This window comes from Jaculus jaculus, chromosome 2, assembly GCF_020740685.1.
Source record: "Jaculus jaculus isolate mJacJac1 chromosome 2, mJacJac1.mat.Y.cur, whole genome shotgun sequence".
Classification (NCBI taxonomy): domain Eukaryota; kingdom Metazoa; phylum Chordata; class Mammalia; order Rodentia; family Dipodidae; genus Jaculus; species Jaculus jaculus.
In genome coordinates this window covers 121,488,709-121,503,322 of record NC_059103.1, presented here as the reverse complement: position 1 = coordinate 121,503,322, position 14,614 = coordinate 121,488,709, and the positions used below count along the sequence as shown (strand labels likewise).

Genomic DNA, 14,614 nt, shown 5'->3' with positions numbered 1-14,614 from the left:
AAAAAACATTTTTTAAAACGTTAATTATCTTTTGTTTGTTTGTTTCTTTTGAGGTAGGGTTTTACTCTAGTCCAGGCTGACCTGGACTTCACTCTGTAGTCTCAGTCTGGCCTCAAACTCACTAGGATTCTTCTGCCTCTGCCTCCCAAGTGCTGAGATGAAAGTCTTGTGCCACCACACCACACCTGGAAAATTATCTTTTTTTTGATTTCACTTAATTGAAATTATCTGTCTGAATATGTTTTGTTTGTTTGTTTTTCGAGTTAGAGTCTCACCATTAGTCCAGGCTGACCTGGAATTCACTATGTAGTCTCAGGGTGGACGTGAACTCGCAGTGCTCCTCCTACCTCTGTCTCTGGAGTGCCGGGATTAAAGGCGTGCTCCATATGGCCTGAATGTGTTTTTCAAGTAAAATTAGTTTTTGTGTTTTTTTTTAATTTTTACTAGCATTTTCCATGATTATAAAAAAATATCCCATGGAAATTCCCTCCCTCCCCTCCCACACTTTCCCCTTTGAAATTCCATTCTCCATCATATTGTGTTTTTTTTTTTTTTAAATAATAGTATCCAAAAGAATATGGTGGCAACCAAACATGTTAAAGTATTTTTTTTTTCATTATTTAGTGGTTGATAGACACAACTCTATATGCACTATATTTAATTGTTTTTATTCATTTAAGAGAGGCAGAGAGGAGGGAGGGTTGGAGGGATACAGCAAGGGAGAGAGGGAAGGAGGGAGGGAGAGAATGGGTTTACCAAGGCCTATAGCCACTATAAATGAGCTCCAGATGCACTCACCACTTTGTGCATCTGGCTTACGTGGGTCTTGGGGAATCAAACCTGGGTCCTTTAGCTTTGCAGGCAAGCATCTTAACCACTAAGTCATCTCTGCAGCCCTGCACTATATTTTAATAACATTCAGTAAGAATAACTCTAGTTATCATTTTCCTAAAGATAAAAAATAAAACAAGCCAGGTGTGGCAATGCATACCTTTAATCCCAGCACTCAGGAAGCAGAGATAAGAGGATCACCATGAGTTCCAGGCCAGCCTGAAACTACCTAGTGAATTCCAGGTCAGCCTGGGCTAGACACTCTACCTAGAAAAAAATAAAATAAAACATAATTTTCTTAAGAGACCAATCTCAAATTTCAGTAAACAAGGACATTGTGTGGAAAACCTGGTTAGCTAAGTTTCTGAAGTTAAAACGGAGCTGGCATAGACAGAATTATGTGTTGCTGTTATGTGAATAATGAGCAGAAAGTATGTATATTGAATAGCCTTGGAAAATGCTGAATTCTTCCGTTCTCAGTGAGCCATCCAGTGTCTTAGTGGGAAAGCACCATGGCCAGTACCATCTGCCAGCTGGAGTTGGGTACTGAATAAGCCCTCTTCTTTTGCCTTTTCCTGGAAGGCATTCCAGCTATGGTCCTATGGAAAAAAGAATCATATGTAGGCTAGGGAGATAGCTCAGCAATTAAAGGTGCTTACTTTCATAGCCTGATGGCCAAGGTTCAATTCCCCAGTATGCATGTGAATTCAGGTGCACAAAGTGGTGCATGCGTCTGGAATTCCTTGCAGTAGCAAGAGGCCTTCCCCCATTCATACTTTCTCTGCCGCCTTCTTTCTGTCTCTATCACTGAAATAACTAAATAAAATTTAAAAAGTAAAAAAGAGGCTGGAAAGGTGGCTCAGCAATTGGGGCACTTGCCTGCAAACCCTGATGACCTGGGTTCAATTCCCCAGTATCAGGAGTTCATTTGCAGCAGCTAGAGGCCCTGGTATGCCCATCCCCCCCCCCAACCCGCTTTTAAATAAATAAAAATAAAAAAGAAATAACGCGGGAAATGTGAAGTTGGCTGGACATTCATTCTGTAGCAAGAGTGAAGTCCAAAAGGTACTGCATCTGCCTACTGGCAGTGGGTGTACTGTGAGATCCTAGATTATCCTTGTCAGTGCATGGTTTCGGGGAGCTTAGAGCTAACGAATCTTGAGCACATGATAAATGATGTTAATGGTAAAATCTTAAGCTTCCTGATGGAGAGATAGCATAGCTGTTTAGGCACTTGTCTTTGATGCCAGTAGACTCAGGTTCAATTCCTTGGAACCCATGTAAGCCACATGTGTCTGGAATTTGTTTGCAGTGGCCTCTCTTTTTCTCTGTCACATAACTAAATTAAAAAAAAAAAGAAATATTTAAACATTTAAAAAATTTTAACTTAAATTGGATATGGTGGTACATGTCTGTAATCCCAGATACTCATGAGGCTGAAGCAGGAGAATTGTAAGTTGAAGGTCAGTCTGGGCAACTTAGCAAGTCCCTCTCAAATAAAAGCAGAGGGATGGGGTTTAGACAGCTTGCCTAATACAAGGTCTTGGGTCCAATCCCCAGTACTTAAAAAAGAAATTCATACCCAGATTATAGATAAAAATAGCAACTAGGATGATACCTCAGCAGTTTAAGGTACTTGATAGCAAAGCCTTGCTGGCTTGGGTTCCGTTCCCAAGCCACCCATGTAAGCCAGATGCAAAACATGCACTAGCATCTGGCGTTCATTTAACAGTGGGGAGGTGCTGACACGCCCCTACATGCATGCATACATGTGTGCATGCAAGTAAAGAATTTTTTTTTAATTTAATTTATTAGTTTTCTTTTCAGTAAAGAATTTTTTTAAGAAAATTAAAGCTTAAACCTCATAGTGGATCTATGGTTATTTTAGCAGTATTGTCATGCCAAAACAGAGACATTGGAGAATTCTCTAGGTTTTAACAAGTTTTTGATAGAAAACAGATACATCCCCCCTTATTACATTGAAGTAATATAAATAAATTTCCATTGGCGTCTGAAGTCTGCTTTGCAGGCGTTTACATATTTGTAGCACCTGCAGTGCTCCTGAGCTAAATAAATGAGCAGAAGTTAAAAGAGCTTTGTAAAGGCTCTTTTTAACATTTTTATAATAATGCCACTACGATTGCAGGTCCTTTTGGAATCAATCATGGAATTGAGCTTCATTCCGATGTGGTGGAATATGCCAAGGAAAAACTGGAGAGCTTCATCAAAAATAGTGATAGCTTTGATAAGTAAGTATTCATTTTTGTAGTTTCAGTTTGGAAGTAATAAATGTATATAACATAATCTGTTTTTGCAGGCAAGGGCCATAACCACTGAGCCATCTCTCTAGCCCCTCTATCTGTTTTGAACACTTAGCTGATTTACTTATTTAAATACAACAAAAATCTGTGTGATAAAGTGATAAAAATTAGGAAACTTATCCTGTATTTTACTCTGTATAATTCTATATTAAATTAAAGATAAATAACATGCATTTAGTAATTTTGTGCTGCTTTGACTTTATTACTAATGTTCCCTTCATTAAACATGCAAGTTTCTTTTCTGCAGATGAGACATAGGTCCTCATACTCAACAGTACATTCTTACAACTGGTTTTAAATCCTTTGGGTAACAGTTTAATGGTTGTGTCATCTTTATTTGTACTGTAATATGTCAGTGTAGAAAGAACTTTCTTTAAAATACGTACTTACTTTTTAATAGATCCAGAAGAAACTATTATAGAAATACATTAGTATATGTCATGATAAGGTTATGTTTGTTACAGAACCTGCTCTTTGACTTCATAGTTTTTTTAGTATCTAAATACCTTAAGTTTAGAAGAAATAGTGCAATGGTTTGATCTTTGGAAAGACAATGACAGTTGGTATAATCTCACTAAAATACTGCAGTGCTAATATTGTGGTGCAAGGGCTCCTTTGATAAAGTCTATGGACTGAAATTGTATTAAATCTGTGTAGCTTTTGATATCTCATTTTTCTACATAGCTTATCATATTTTCAAATACAAAATGCTTTAAAAAGCATAGGAAACACAAGCTTAGAGCAGAGTCGCCATATGACAGGTTTTTTTTTTTTTGTTTGTTTGTTTGTTTTTTTTGGTATTTCAAGGTAGGGTCTCACTTTAGCCCAGACTGACCTGGAATTCACTCTGTTCTCAGTGTGTCCTCTAACTCACAGCGATCCTCCTACTTCTGCCTCCCGAGTGCTGGGATTAAAGGCGTGCGTCACCATGCCTGGCTGACAAGGTTTTTTTTTTTTTTTGCTAGCAGAACACTCTCACCTTTCAGCCACTATGCCTATAAATGTGAGAGGCTTTCCTATAAAGAGAACTGACCTGCAAGAGACTGCCAAGAAAACCCTATGAACCCCAAGGGTGTATATTTTCTGTCCCACCTTCCTTTGCTCCTCCTCCTTCTTCCTGCACTTTTATTTGGTTCCCTGTTACCATAGTCGGTGTGCTGCTTAAACTGGGTGTGAGCAGAAAGATGAGACTCATAGCACAGTCTTCAGTGCTTCAAGTCCAGGCCGAGTCTTAGGCCTTCTCAGGTGATTGCAACCAGCTTAGTAAAGATTTCTTCAGGCAGCCTTAAAGAAGTTGGGAAATGCTCAGTTTTTATTTTTCCTATAATAAACTCCATAGTCTTAAATAAAACCAGTTGAATTTTCTGCATCAGTTTGCTAAGCAACTTGTCCTTTTGGGAATAACATTTAACTTACATACTCAATCATATTCTGTGTTTGACAGAAATAGAAATTTTTAATATTTTATTTTTATTTATTTATTTGAGAGAGGGAAAGGCAGAGTGAGTGAGAGAGAGAGAGATAGAAAGGGTGTGCCAGGGCCTCTAGCCACTGCAAACAACTGCAGACACATGTGCCACCTTTTGCATCTGCCTTACATGGGTCCTGGGAATTGAATTGAGGTTCTTTGGCTTTGTAGGAAAACGCCTTAACCACTAAGCCATTTCTCCAGCCCAGAAATAGAAAAATGTATCCTGTTATTTAATAAGTAATTGAAATTTAGTTTAGTAGCCTTTTCTGTCTTCATTGTTTTCTGTGTGATTACGAGTGTGGTAAGTGCTTAATATGTGGACATTACTAAATTTTGGAATTTTATTGAATTTATTGAATTCCTGTTGAGTATGTACTTTGGTATTAAAACAATATCCATAAGGACTTTTAAAATTCATTTGAACTTAGAAAATATAAAAGCACTATTAATAAAAGCAGATGGTTACCATGTATTATAAGGTCTATTATGTATTAATACATTTTCATCTCTTGATCCATGATGATAATTTAATATTGAGTAATGAGTCAAGCATACCAGGCACAGGGAAGAACCTTGAATTACTAAAGCAGCTGTCTTCAAGTTTATTGCTAGCAAGTGTATAGTTCTTACTATTAGCAAAGTATGTCAGTCATGTTTTAAAGCAATTTAATCTTAAAACAGTTACTCATAACAGATGTTTGGAAACTTAAAGGGTCTCGATTTTTTAAAAGTTGTTTTCACATAATTGTAAAATTTTCATGGCTTGTATTGTTTTTCTCATTATGCATTTTTATGAAATATTGATCCATAAAAATATGACCATTGTTATAACAGTTATTTCTGAAGTATTCAGAGATTGTTCAAGAAATGGCTCAAAGAGTGTCTGAGCCACCATGACTTAATCCTCAGAATCCATGTGTTCCTGTAACCCCAGTCCTGAAGGGGCAGAGACTGGAGATTAACTAGGGCTCACTCTAGGTTCAGTGAGAAACTGTCTCAAAGAAATACAGCAGAAGAGTATTAGGGAAGAACACCTAATATTCTCCTTCAGCGTCCACACCCACCCGTGGGCATAGGGCAAATACATCTGTACATTACATGCATCCACCACGTACACACCACACCATATGTATTATACCTACATGACAAAAAAAAAAAAACTTGTGTTCAGAACAGAATTTTAAACAGTTCTGAAAAAGATAGTTTGCGAATTTTATTTTACTTTTTAAGCTATGATTTGAAATATTACTGGTAATAGGTTTCAGATTATAAATGAGTCTTGTATCAAAGAGTGGTTTGTCCTAAAAGAATTTTCATTTTGTACAAAGTAGTAAATGACCAAATGTGTAAGTAGTCAAAAGTTGATGAGTGATTCAGTGGTATTTTTCTAAAAAAAATTATTACTTATTTTTTATTTGAAAGAGAGAGAATATGGGTGTGCCAGGGCTTCCAGCTGCTGCAAATGAATTCTAGCCACTACCTCTATCTTGTGCATCTGGCTTACGTGGGTTCTAGGAAATTGAATCCTTTGGCTTTGCAGGCAGGTGCCTTAACCACTAAGCCATCTCTCCAGCCCTCAGCAGTCTTTTTTATTTCTTTATGTAATTTGGTTTTGGCAACAGAAATTATAGGATGTAAAATTTTGCTTCCTGTAATATTTGGGTTTTGATAATTCCTTTTCATTTTTTTCTTAATGTCTGGGGATAATATTTCTATTTATTTTCAGTAAAGAAAATGAAACATGCTATGAAAAACATTTTTTAAAACCTAAGCAGCTTCATTATATTTAATTTTGTGTGGGGTTATCAAAATACATATTTTATTAATAATGTAAAATTAATTTCTAGTCATGTATTCCTTAACATCTAATTATCCTTAAATTTAATGTAGAGAGTAAGTGACTAAAATCTAACAGTCTTATTTGTTCTGTTAGTTTGGTTCTCATCAGTCCCTTTTTCAAAAGTATTTTCTTGTTCCTTGTGATTTAAATTGCACTTAAAGTTTACTTATATCTATTAGAAATCAGGGTGAACTTTCTAATATATAAAAAGAATGAAGAATCCATAAACAAGTCAGCATTAAAATATAAGATGGCATTTTACAAGGTATGAATGTATATTTTTGTGAGTGTGTGTATGCGTGCTTGTGTGAGTGCATGTATGTACCTTGAGTCTTATGTCATGAAAGTAATAGCTCTTAAAATAAAAGAATCATGATATGTACTTTTGAACTGTCTATGTCTTATTCCTATATCAATACATTAGAGCCATTCTGAGTTAACTGTACTTGGAGGGAGAGAAGGCAGAACTCTGAAGTATGATTTATTCCTTACAACTTATTATATTCCCAGATTCACATGATATTCCAAGATTCACTGAAATTCCTTTGTAAAACTGAAACATGGGCAACTTGTTTCCACATATAGTCAGATAATAAATCTTTTGGGATTTCTGGGCTAAAAGGTCTCTGTTCCAACCATTGATTCTTCCTTTGTTGCGAAAAGGTGGCCACAGTCATGAAGAAAATGATGTCCTTGGGAGTGAACCATTAAAAGTTGTTTTGTAAAAACAAGCTGTAGAAAAGACCTGCTGCTCCTAGCTTGCTGATTTCTGTTGTACTCTACACATCATGAAAGATGTTCTTTTTTAAAAGCTTTTTCAGATTTAAACATCTCTTTGGAACTTGCTGAGTGTTTTTAGAACTTTAGGTGTCTGATTTTTGTGAGAGAAGGCTTAGGAGGGGCAAATTATTCCAACCAGTATTTGTACAGCTAGCAAAATAAAATATAAATGTCTCCAGCTGTGGTTACTTGGGTGAGTATATTAGTTAAAGGAGCTTGAATTATAAATACTAGCAAAGAGTTGGCAATTAACACAGCACTTATTTATAGCTACATGTGTGTACTTATTTAATACATATACATGTATGTAGTTGATGGGACTTTTTAGAATGCATACTGTGCAGGATACCTGTAAAGCAGAGGGTTGATGCGTTGGGGGGGGGGGGGCGGTGAATCTCTCCCTTCCAAAGTGATTGTAGATGAAGTTTTGGAATTGCTGTTATGTCATTCATCAAACTAGTCCAGTATAACTTTTGAATATTCATCCCTATAAGTGGTGAAACATTGTTTCTGTGTAGTTGGTGACATAAATGAGCCATGATATAAGTAAGGAAAATAGCAGTGAGGTGATAATCACCGAGCTAGTATGCACTATCTACTCATTAAGTATCATCAGCAATTTTAAAAGCTTTATCTGCAATCCTAGAGATTATATTTGTTTCCTGGATAGGAAAGCTAAGGGTTAGCAAGGCTGTAGACTGAGCCAGCAAGACTTTTAATCTTAGGTTCTGGCCATGTAAAAATTGGTTGACCAGGCTAGAGTGATAGCTTAGTGGTTAAGGCACTTGCCTTTGAAGACTTCAGACCCATGCTCAACTCCATAAACCAGATGTGCAAAGTTGAGGCAGGTGCAAGGTCGCACATGCCCACTAGGTGGTGCACACATCTGGAGTTTGGTTACAGTGGCTGAGGCCTTGGTGTACCACTTTTCTTTCTCTAAAATTAAAAAAATGGTTGATTATATTACTTCTTCCTAGATATAAACTACCACCAGTAAATTACAGCCTTACAACTTAGTCCTGCTTGTAAAATTTGAAGGAACACTTAAGAAATTTTTTTTATATTTATTTGGCGGGGGCGGGAGGGAGAGGCAGAGAAAGAGAGAGAAGGGGCACACCAGGGCCTTCAGCTGCTACAAACAAACTTCAGACACATGCACCACCTTGTGCATCTGGTTACATGGGTCCTGGGGAATTGAACCTGGGTTCTTTGGGTTTGCAGGCAAGTGCCTTAACCACTAATTCATTTCTGCAGCCCTGAAACATATGTTTATCACATGTTTCTTTTAAACTAGCATTACGAATGCTGCTAATGTAGTTAAATGAATTGCAGTATTTTTGTTAAAGAGTCCACACAGTATTATTGTTCATTAATTGGCAGTATAGTGCGATTTTTTTTTTTTTTTTTTGAGGAGGATGAGATAGGGAATGCAATTCCTCATCTTTGATATGTTTTAAATGATGCAAATGATGCATGACAGTAGCTAGTATTCAATTTTCAGCTATGGATTCATTTTCTACATGTGATTTGTGTGTGAAAATTAATTGCTTCCACATTCTGTCTGCCTTGATCACTGGAGTATTCCCACCTCTTCTTTAAGAAGATCCTGCCATATAAAGTAGTTTTCTGATTTTTTTTTTAATTTTATTTATTTATTTATTTGAGAGTGACAGACACAGAGAGAAAGACAGATAGAGGGAGAGAGAGAGAATGGGCACGCCAGGGCTTCCAGCCTCTGCAAACGAACTCCAGACGCGTGCGCCCCCTTGTGCATCTGGCTAACGTGGGACCTGGAGAACCGGGCCTAGAACCAGGGTCCTTAGGCTTCACAGGCAAGCGCTTAACCGCTAAGCCATCTCTCCAGCCCAGTTTTCTGATTTTTTTCCGTAGTGTATCTGAGGCCAACCTGAGCCTCCCTAGTGCTGGGACTTACTAGCATGAGCCACCACACTTGACGTATAAAGCAGTTTAGCTAGTTCAGACTTTACTTGTTCTAACTAGTCAGAGAAATCTTTTATTGCATGTCTCTTTAAATATTGGCTTAACAGAAAACCTATCCACAACTTAACAGACTGCACACATACATACACACAGCCATTTCATGTGCTCATGTGAAAAATCTCTGAAAAGATACAAGAATGTCAAGAGAGCCAGTGCTCAAATTATTTTAGAATATTTCTCAGATATTTGTATATTTGAGTGTTACTTATGATCAGAAATGATTGTATAAAAATTGTCACAAATTGTTTTGCTAATGTTTTATTTTTTTTTCTTCCTGTGGTGCTGAGGATAGAAATCAGGGTTGTGTACATACAGATAGTCACTCTGCCATCAAACCTCATCCTTTGTACTTCTAAAATGTGTGTTTTGAGACACATGCCTGTAATCACTGAATGTTCAAGGCTTGTTTGGGCCATATGGTGAGTGCTAACACAGACAGACACACACACACTATTTTGAGATTTTGCTGTTATTTTGCCTAAGCTGTCCTCAAACTTGTGATCCTCCTGTCATAACCTCCTGAATATTGGGATTACAGGTGTGCACCACTACATCCTGCTAAACACATTTTTCCACTTGTTACTTTATTATTTTTAATTGTTTACTAAGAATTTTCATACATGTGCATAATGAATGTGTTTATCATAACCCCTTCCTGTTATTTTCTTTTGTTCCTGCTCCTCTGCCCCCTTCTCTCTCTCTTTCTTAGCCCAGGCTGACCTGGAACTTGCTCTATAGCTCTAGGCTTGCTTCAAACTCCTAGAAATCTTACCTCAGCCTCCCAAGTGCTATCATGCCTGTCAAATTTTATTTTATTTGCATGTGTGTGGGGATGCGCTAGGATCTTTTGCCATTGCAAACACCACTTTTTTTTTGCACCCAGCTTTATGTAGCTGCTGGGGAATTGAACCTGGGCTGGCAGGCTTTGCAGGCAAGTACCTTTAACTACTGAGACATATCCCCAGTTCTTGAATCCTTAGTTCCAACTAATCCGTATTCTCCTTGGTCTTGTTTCCACCTCCACCATCCATGATGCAACCAATATTGTGAAGTTTTTGTGCAGGTAATGACAGCTTCATGTCCTAAGACCGCGTTCTCCAGCACTCTTTCCCATCTATTCTACAATGTTCCCTGAGGCTCAGAGGCCATAAACACGTACTTGATTGTGACATTCAAATTCTGGGACAGAGAATCTTTGAAAATAATCATCAAAGCTGTCAGTTTTATATAATGACATCCATTAGAAATGACATGAGGAAAAGTTTACTGGCTTAAACACATTCTATGAGAAGAAATTGTTGGAAAACACAAAGACTTAACTATCACATTTTCTATAAAATACTTAGCTTGTTTTGTTTCTGTTTGTGTAATTCCTTTTGTTTTTATTTTGTTGTTGTTCTTGTTGTTGTTTGTGGGGGCAGGGGTGAGGTAGAATCTCACTATAGCCCAAGCTGACCTGGAATTCACTCTGTAGCCCAGTCTGGCATGTACTCAAAGTGATCCTCCTACATCAGCTTCCTAAGTGCTGGGGTTAAGGTATGCACCACCCTGCCTGGCTTCTGTAATGCTTTTATTCAACAAAAAAATTACTACTTGCTTTCAAATAATGTCTAAATTATTTTGACATTAGTTTGATGCAGTTGGAAAGGTAAAAACTTGAAAAGGTAAATGCTTTTTCTTCAAATTCACAAGTTTAGTTACTGATTGTAAGAGTATTTGGTCTAAGTATTTGGAGATCAAGAATTTAGCATTTCCCTTGGATTTTTACTTCAACTGAAACAAAGTTTTGCCTTAAAATTAAATCTCTTAAGTTGAAATAGATGCTTTATCACATTGTTTTAAGAAAAAAAAGCTTTTGTGATTCATTTGGCAGGTTGTTTTGGATGAGTTGTGAGAACAAGGTAGGATTCTTTCCCATGTCCTTTAAATTTCTTTATTCCATTGGAATAATTATCAAAAATTTCAATGACAGCGTCCTGTGACACCTGAAAAACTAGGTGTGCAAATTGTCAGCCCCCACATCACAGTGTATTGAAGGGGAATGTTGTTTTTTCTACTCTCAGTCAGCTCCTAGACCTAGACTATCCGTCTAAGAGGGAAGCTGCAGGGCCAGGCTAGGTCACCCTGATCTCCTAGCAGCTTTTCAAAAGAATTATATGGGCAAGTTGGCAAGGTCCCCTGCTGTGAACGAACTCATCTGTCCATCTGAAGATGAAGATAGTGCAACACGCATCTACAAAGAAAACCACTGCTAAGGTAAGTAATTGGAATCCTAGTGTTCCTTTGAGCAATGTTCTAAGCTAAGATTTCTATATGCTGTTTATTTTCCATAAATGGATTTCAATGTACAGTTTAGCAAGGGCAAGAAAATCTTAAAAAGTCAGTGGACTTCCAAGTGTAAGTCAAGAGATGATTGGTAATAAGCCTAGAATGAATAAACTTGGATAATATACACCTTTTAGGACTATTATTTTTTCTATATACTTCTGGTAGCATGATTCAGGGATGTGAGTTTATCTGGGAAATTCTGTTCCAGAATTTTTCTAAAAAGAATAAAAGTGATGTCTAATTTCATTTTGCATACAGATTCAAAATTTTAGCAAGCACTTAATTTTAGTATACAAACCAAGAGAAACACACCCAGACCTTCTTAAATAATTGGGGCCACATCTCAATTCTTTTTTTGGTAGAGTAGTTCCTTTTTTTTCATGTTTCGTTTATTATATTTTTTATGAAAAGAGGAATTTGAATTTCATTTTTTGCTATATTTTTAACTTGAATTATTTTTATAAATTTATAACTACTGTAGTGCCTTTTAATAAACTGAGAGCTTCTAGTTAATTCATTGCTATAGTCTTAAATTATTCAGAAGTTTTATTTTGGATTTAGAATAAATCCTCACTGCTTTTGGAAGGTAGTCAAAACCTAAGAAAGAAAAAAGTGTTTTCTTTATTTTTTTACTCAGGAGAATCAATAGGAATTATAATTTACTTTGTCCAATAACATGATAGTTCTCATCTATATCTTGACTCAATCATACACATGAGTGAACTTACTCATAAACATTTACCAGAAGTCTTTTAATAATGGGCTTTTTGAAAAATACCAGCAGTAGAATTTTGTTTCTTCTATAACCAGATTGATATGCATTTATATGTATGCAGTGTTATTTAGTCATAACATTAGTATCAAAATACAAAACATTTTGGATTTTCAGTTCTTTCCAAGTCAGAAGCACTTTGTTAGGAACATTAGTCTATAATTCTTATCTTGATTAAAAAAATGTATCAATGAATTTGCGAGCTCCTTGTCTTTAAAAATTAAGAAAAATTCATGTATTACAATGTATTACAGGTAGAAAAGATTAAACCATATTTGCAAACATAAGCACCATATGGGTCTTCTTACTCTTCCCTCACTCTCACTCACTCTCTCTCTCTTTTGCGGGGGGGGGGTATTGGTTTTTGAGACTCTGTAGCCCAGGTTGGCCTGGAATGCACTGAGTTAGACCAGACTGACCTAGAACTCGAGATGTTCCTTCTGCCTTAGTCTCTAAATTCTGGGATTGCAGGTATATACCATTATTGCTGCTAGGTTCATAGTGTTCCAGTTTTCTTGTAGTATGTTTGACATACGAGGTCTCTGTGTCATATATTTTTATTGCCAACATTTTATCTGAGTTTAGATAATGTTCTTCAAGTTTTGCAATTTCCTTATTTAGAAATAATACAGTCCTTTAGGAATATTTTTAAATTCAAGTTAGCTTTCAAATTTAAGTGTTTTGCTTATGAAAATTAAAATGTTAGGGCTGGAGAGATGGCTTAGCGGTTAAGGCACTTGCCTGCAAAGCCAAAGGACCCAGGTTTGACAACCCAGAACCCACATAAGCCAGATGCACAAAGGGGGTGCACACATTTGAAATTTGTTTGCAGTGGCTGGAAGCCCTGGTGCACCCATTTTTTTTTCTCTCCCTCTCTCTCTCTCTCTCTCTTTCTACCTGCCTATTTTTATATCTTTCTCTCAAATAAAAAATAAAAATAAAATACTTAATAAAAAATTAAAATGTTAAAGTATAAAAATGCATTAGTATATATTTTATCTGTATTAGTAGACATTATAGATTTGATCTTTCTCCGAAATAATGCTTCATAATAGTATTCAGGTTACTTATTAGAATAGAAAGCATGCTTTATTTCGGCTCTTCAGTTATGTGACACCTTACTAAAGGCAAGTTTATTTTTATTTTAGTTTGCCTTTTTTCATTTTGGGAAAATATATAAAAAGCTATAGTTGCTATAGTAACCAATATATCACAAACCATTATAATACTGTAGAGTGTGCCATGGGTATGTACTTTTTCTGTAACTTTAGGCAAATTGATCATACACCTTTGAGATGTTTTTTATGATGGTTTCAATTTATCATCTAGGTCCATTCAAAGTTGGTAGATAGAAAAGTTGATATAAAACATTTATGTTTCGTATGTTTTCACTTAATAAATGTACTTTGGGGCCACTATAGGGGATAGCAGTGTAATTAAGTTCAGAAGAAACATTTAAAGAGATAATCAAGAAAACCAATAAAATTATTCAGAGTAAAAAGTTTGTTTTAAAAAAAAAAAGCGCCTCTATTCCTGAGGTAATTAGAAGGGCAATTGTTCAGGATTTGCCTTTAATGTAACTGCTTAAACAATACCTATTTTTAAAAGACTCATTTGTGGGTATTTGCTGCGCAAGTAGAAGTGCTTGAGTTCAGATCCCTAGTACCTATATGAAAAGATTGGTTATAGTAGTAAGGGTCTGTAATTCCAGCAGCTGCAGAGGCAGAGATAGAAAGATACCTGGAACCTGGAACTTATTGGCTAGCTTCTGCATACAAATCTGTGAGCCCCAGGATCAGCAAGAGGCCCTATCTCAAATTAATGAGGTGGAGAGCAATCAAGTAGGAAACCTTATTTCAACTTCTGGCTTCTAGGCATGCACACATATATGTGCTCTCAAACATTTGCAAGCATGCATGGATACAAATCCCACATACATATACATGAAAACTAGAATAGAACTACTGAGATGTTTTCTGTTTTTGTATAAAGTGTTTTAAAACTTCAATGAATGTTATACATTGAGCACAACTCATTTGGGACTAAGCATTTTTTAAGGATTTAGAATCTCTGTGACTTGTGGCTTCCACCTTGGAAATAGACTCTAGATTGTCTTGCCTCACCTTCTAGATTATATAGTTCGTGTTTTCTGAGGAAACTTCTCTGATCCCCAGGTCTATCTATTCCTTTTTCCCTTAATTTCAAGGAATCATACTCACTTTCTCAATTGAAAGCATTTGTCATAGGTATAAATTGCACTTTAATGAATG

General features: G+C 36.3%; 1 protein-coding gene across 2 annotated transcripts in view; it reads left to right on the top strand.

Moving 5' to 3' along the window:
- Pcmtd1 (protein-L-isoaspartate (D-aspartate) O-methyltransferase domain containing 1) overlaps positions 1–14,614 on the top strand; it is a 96,984-nt gene that overhangs the window by 64,598 nt on the left and 17,772 nt on the right. The window contains exons 1-2 of one of the 2 annotated variants that reach the window (XM_012947724.2): positions 2,978–3,080; positions 11,308–11,500. Coding sequence is in view for 1 of the 2 variants with exons in the window: in XM_045144215.1 (XP_045000150.1) it covers positions 2,978–3,080 (103 nt within the window). In the remaining variant the exon portion in view is untranslated. Of the gene's footprint in view, positions 1–2,977; positions 3,081–11,307; positions 11,501–14,614 lie in introns of those variants that run through there. The other variant, XM_045144215.1, reaches the window with a different exon arrangement.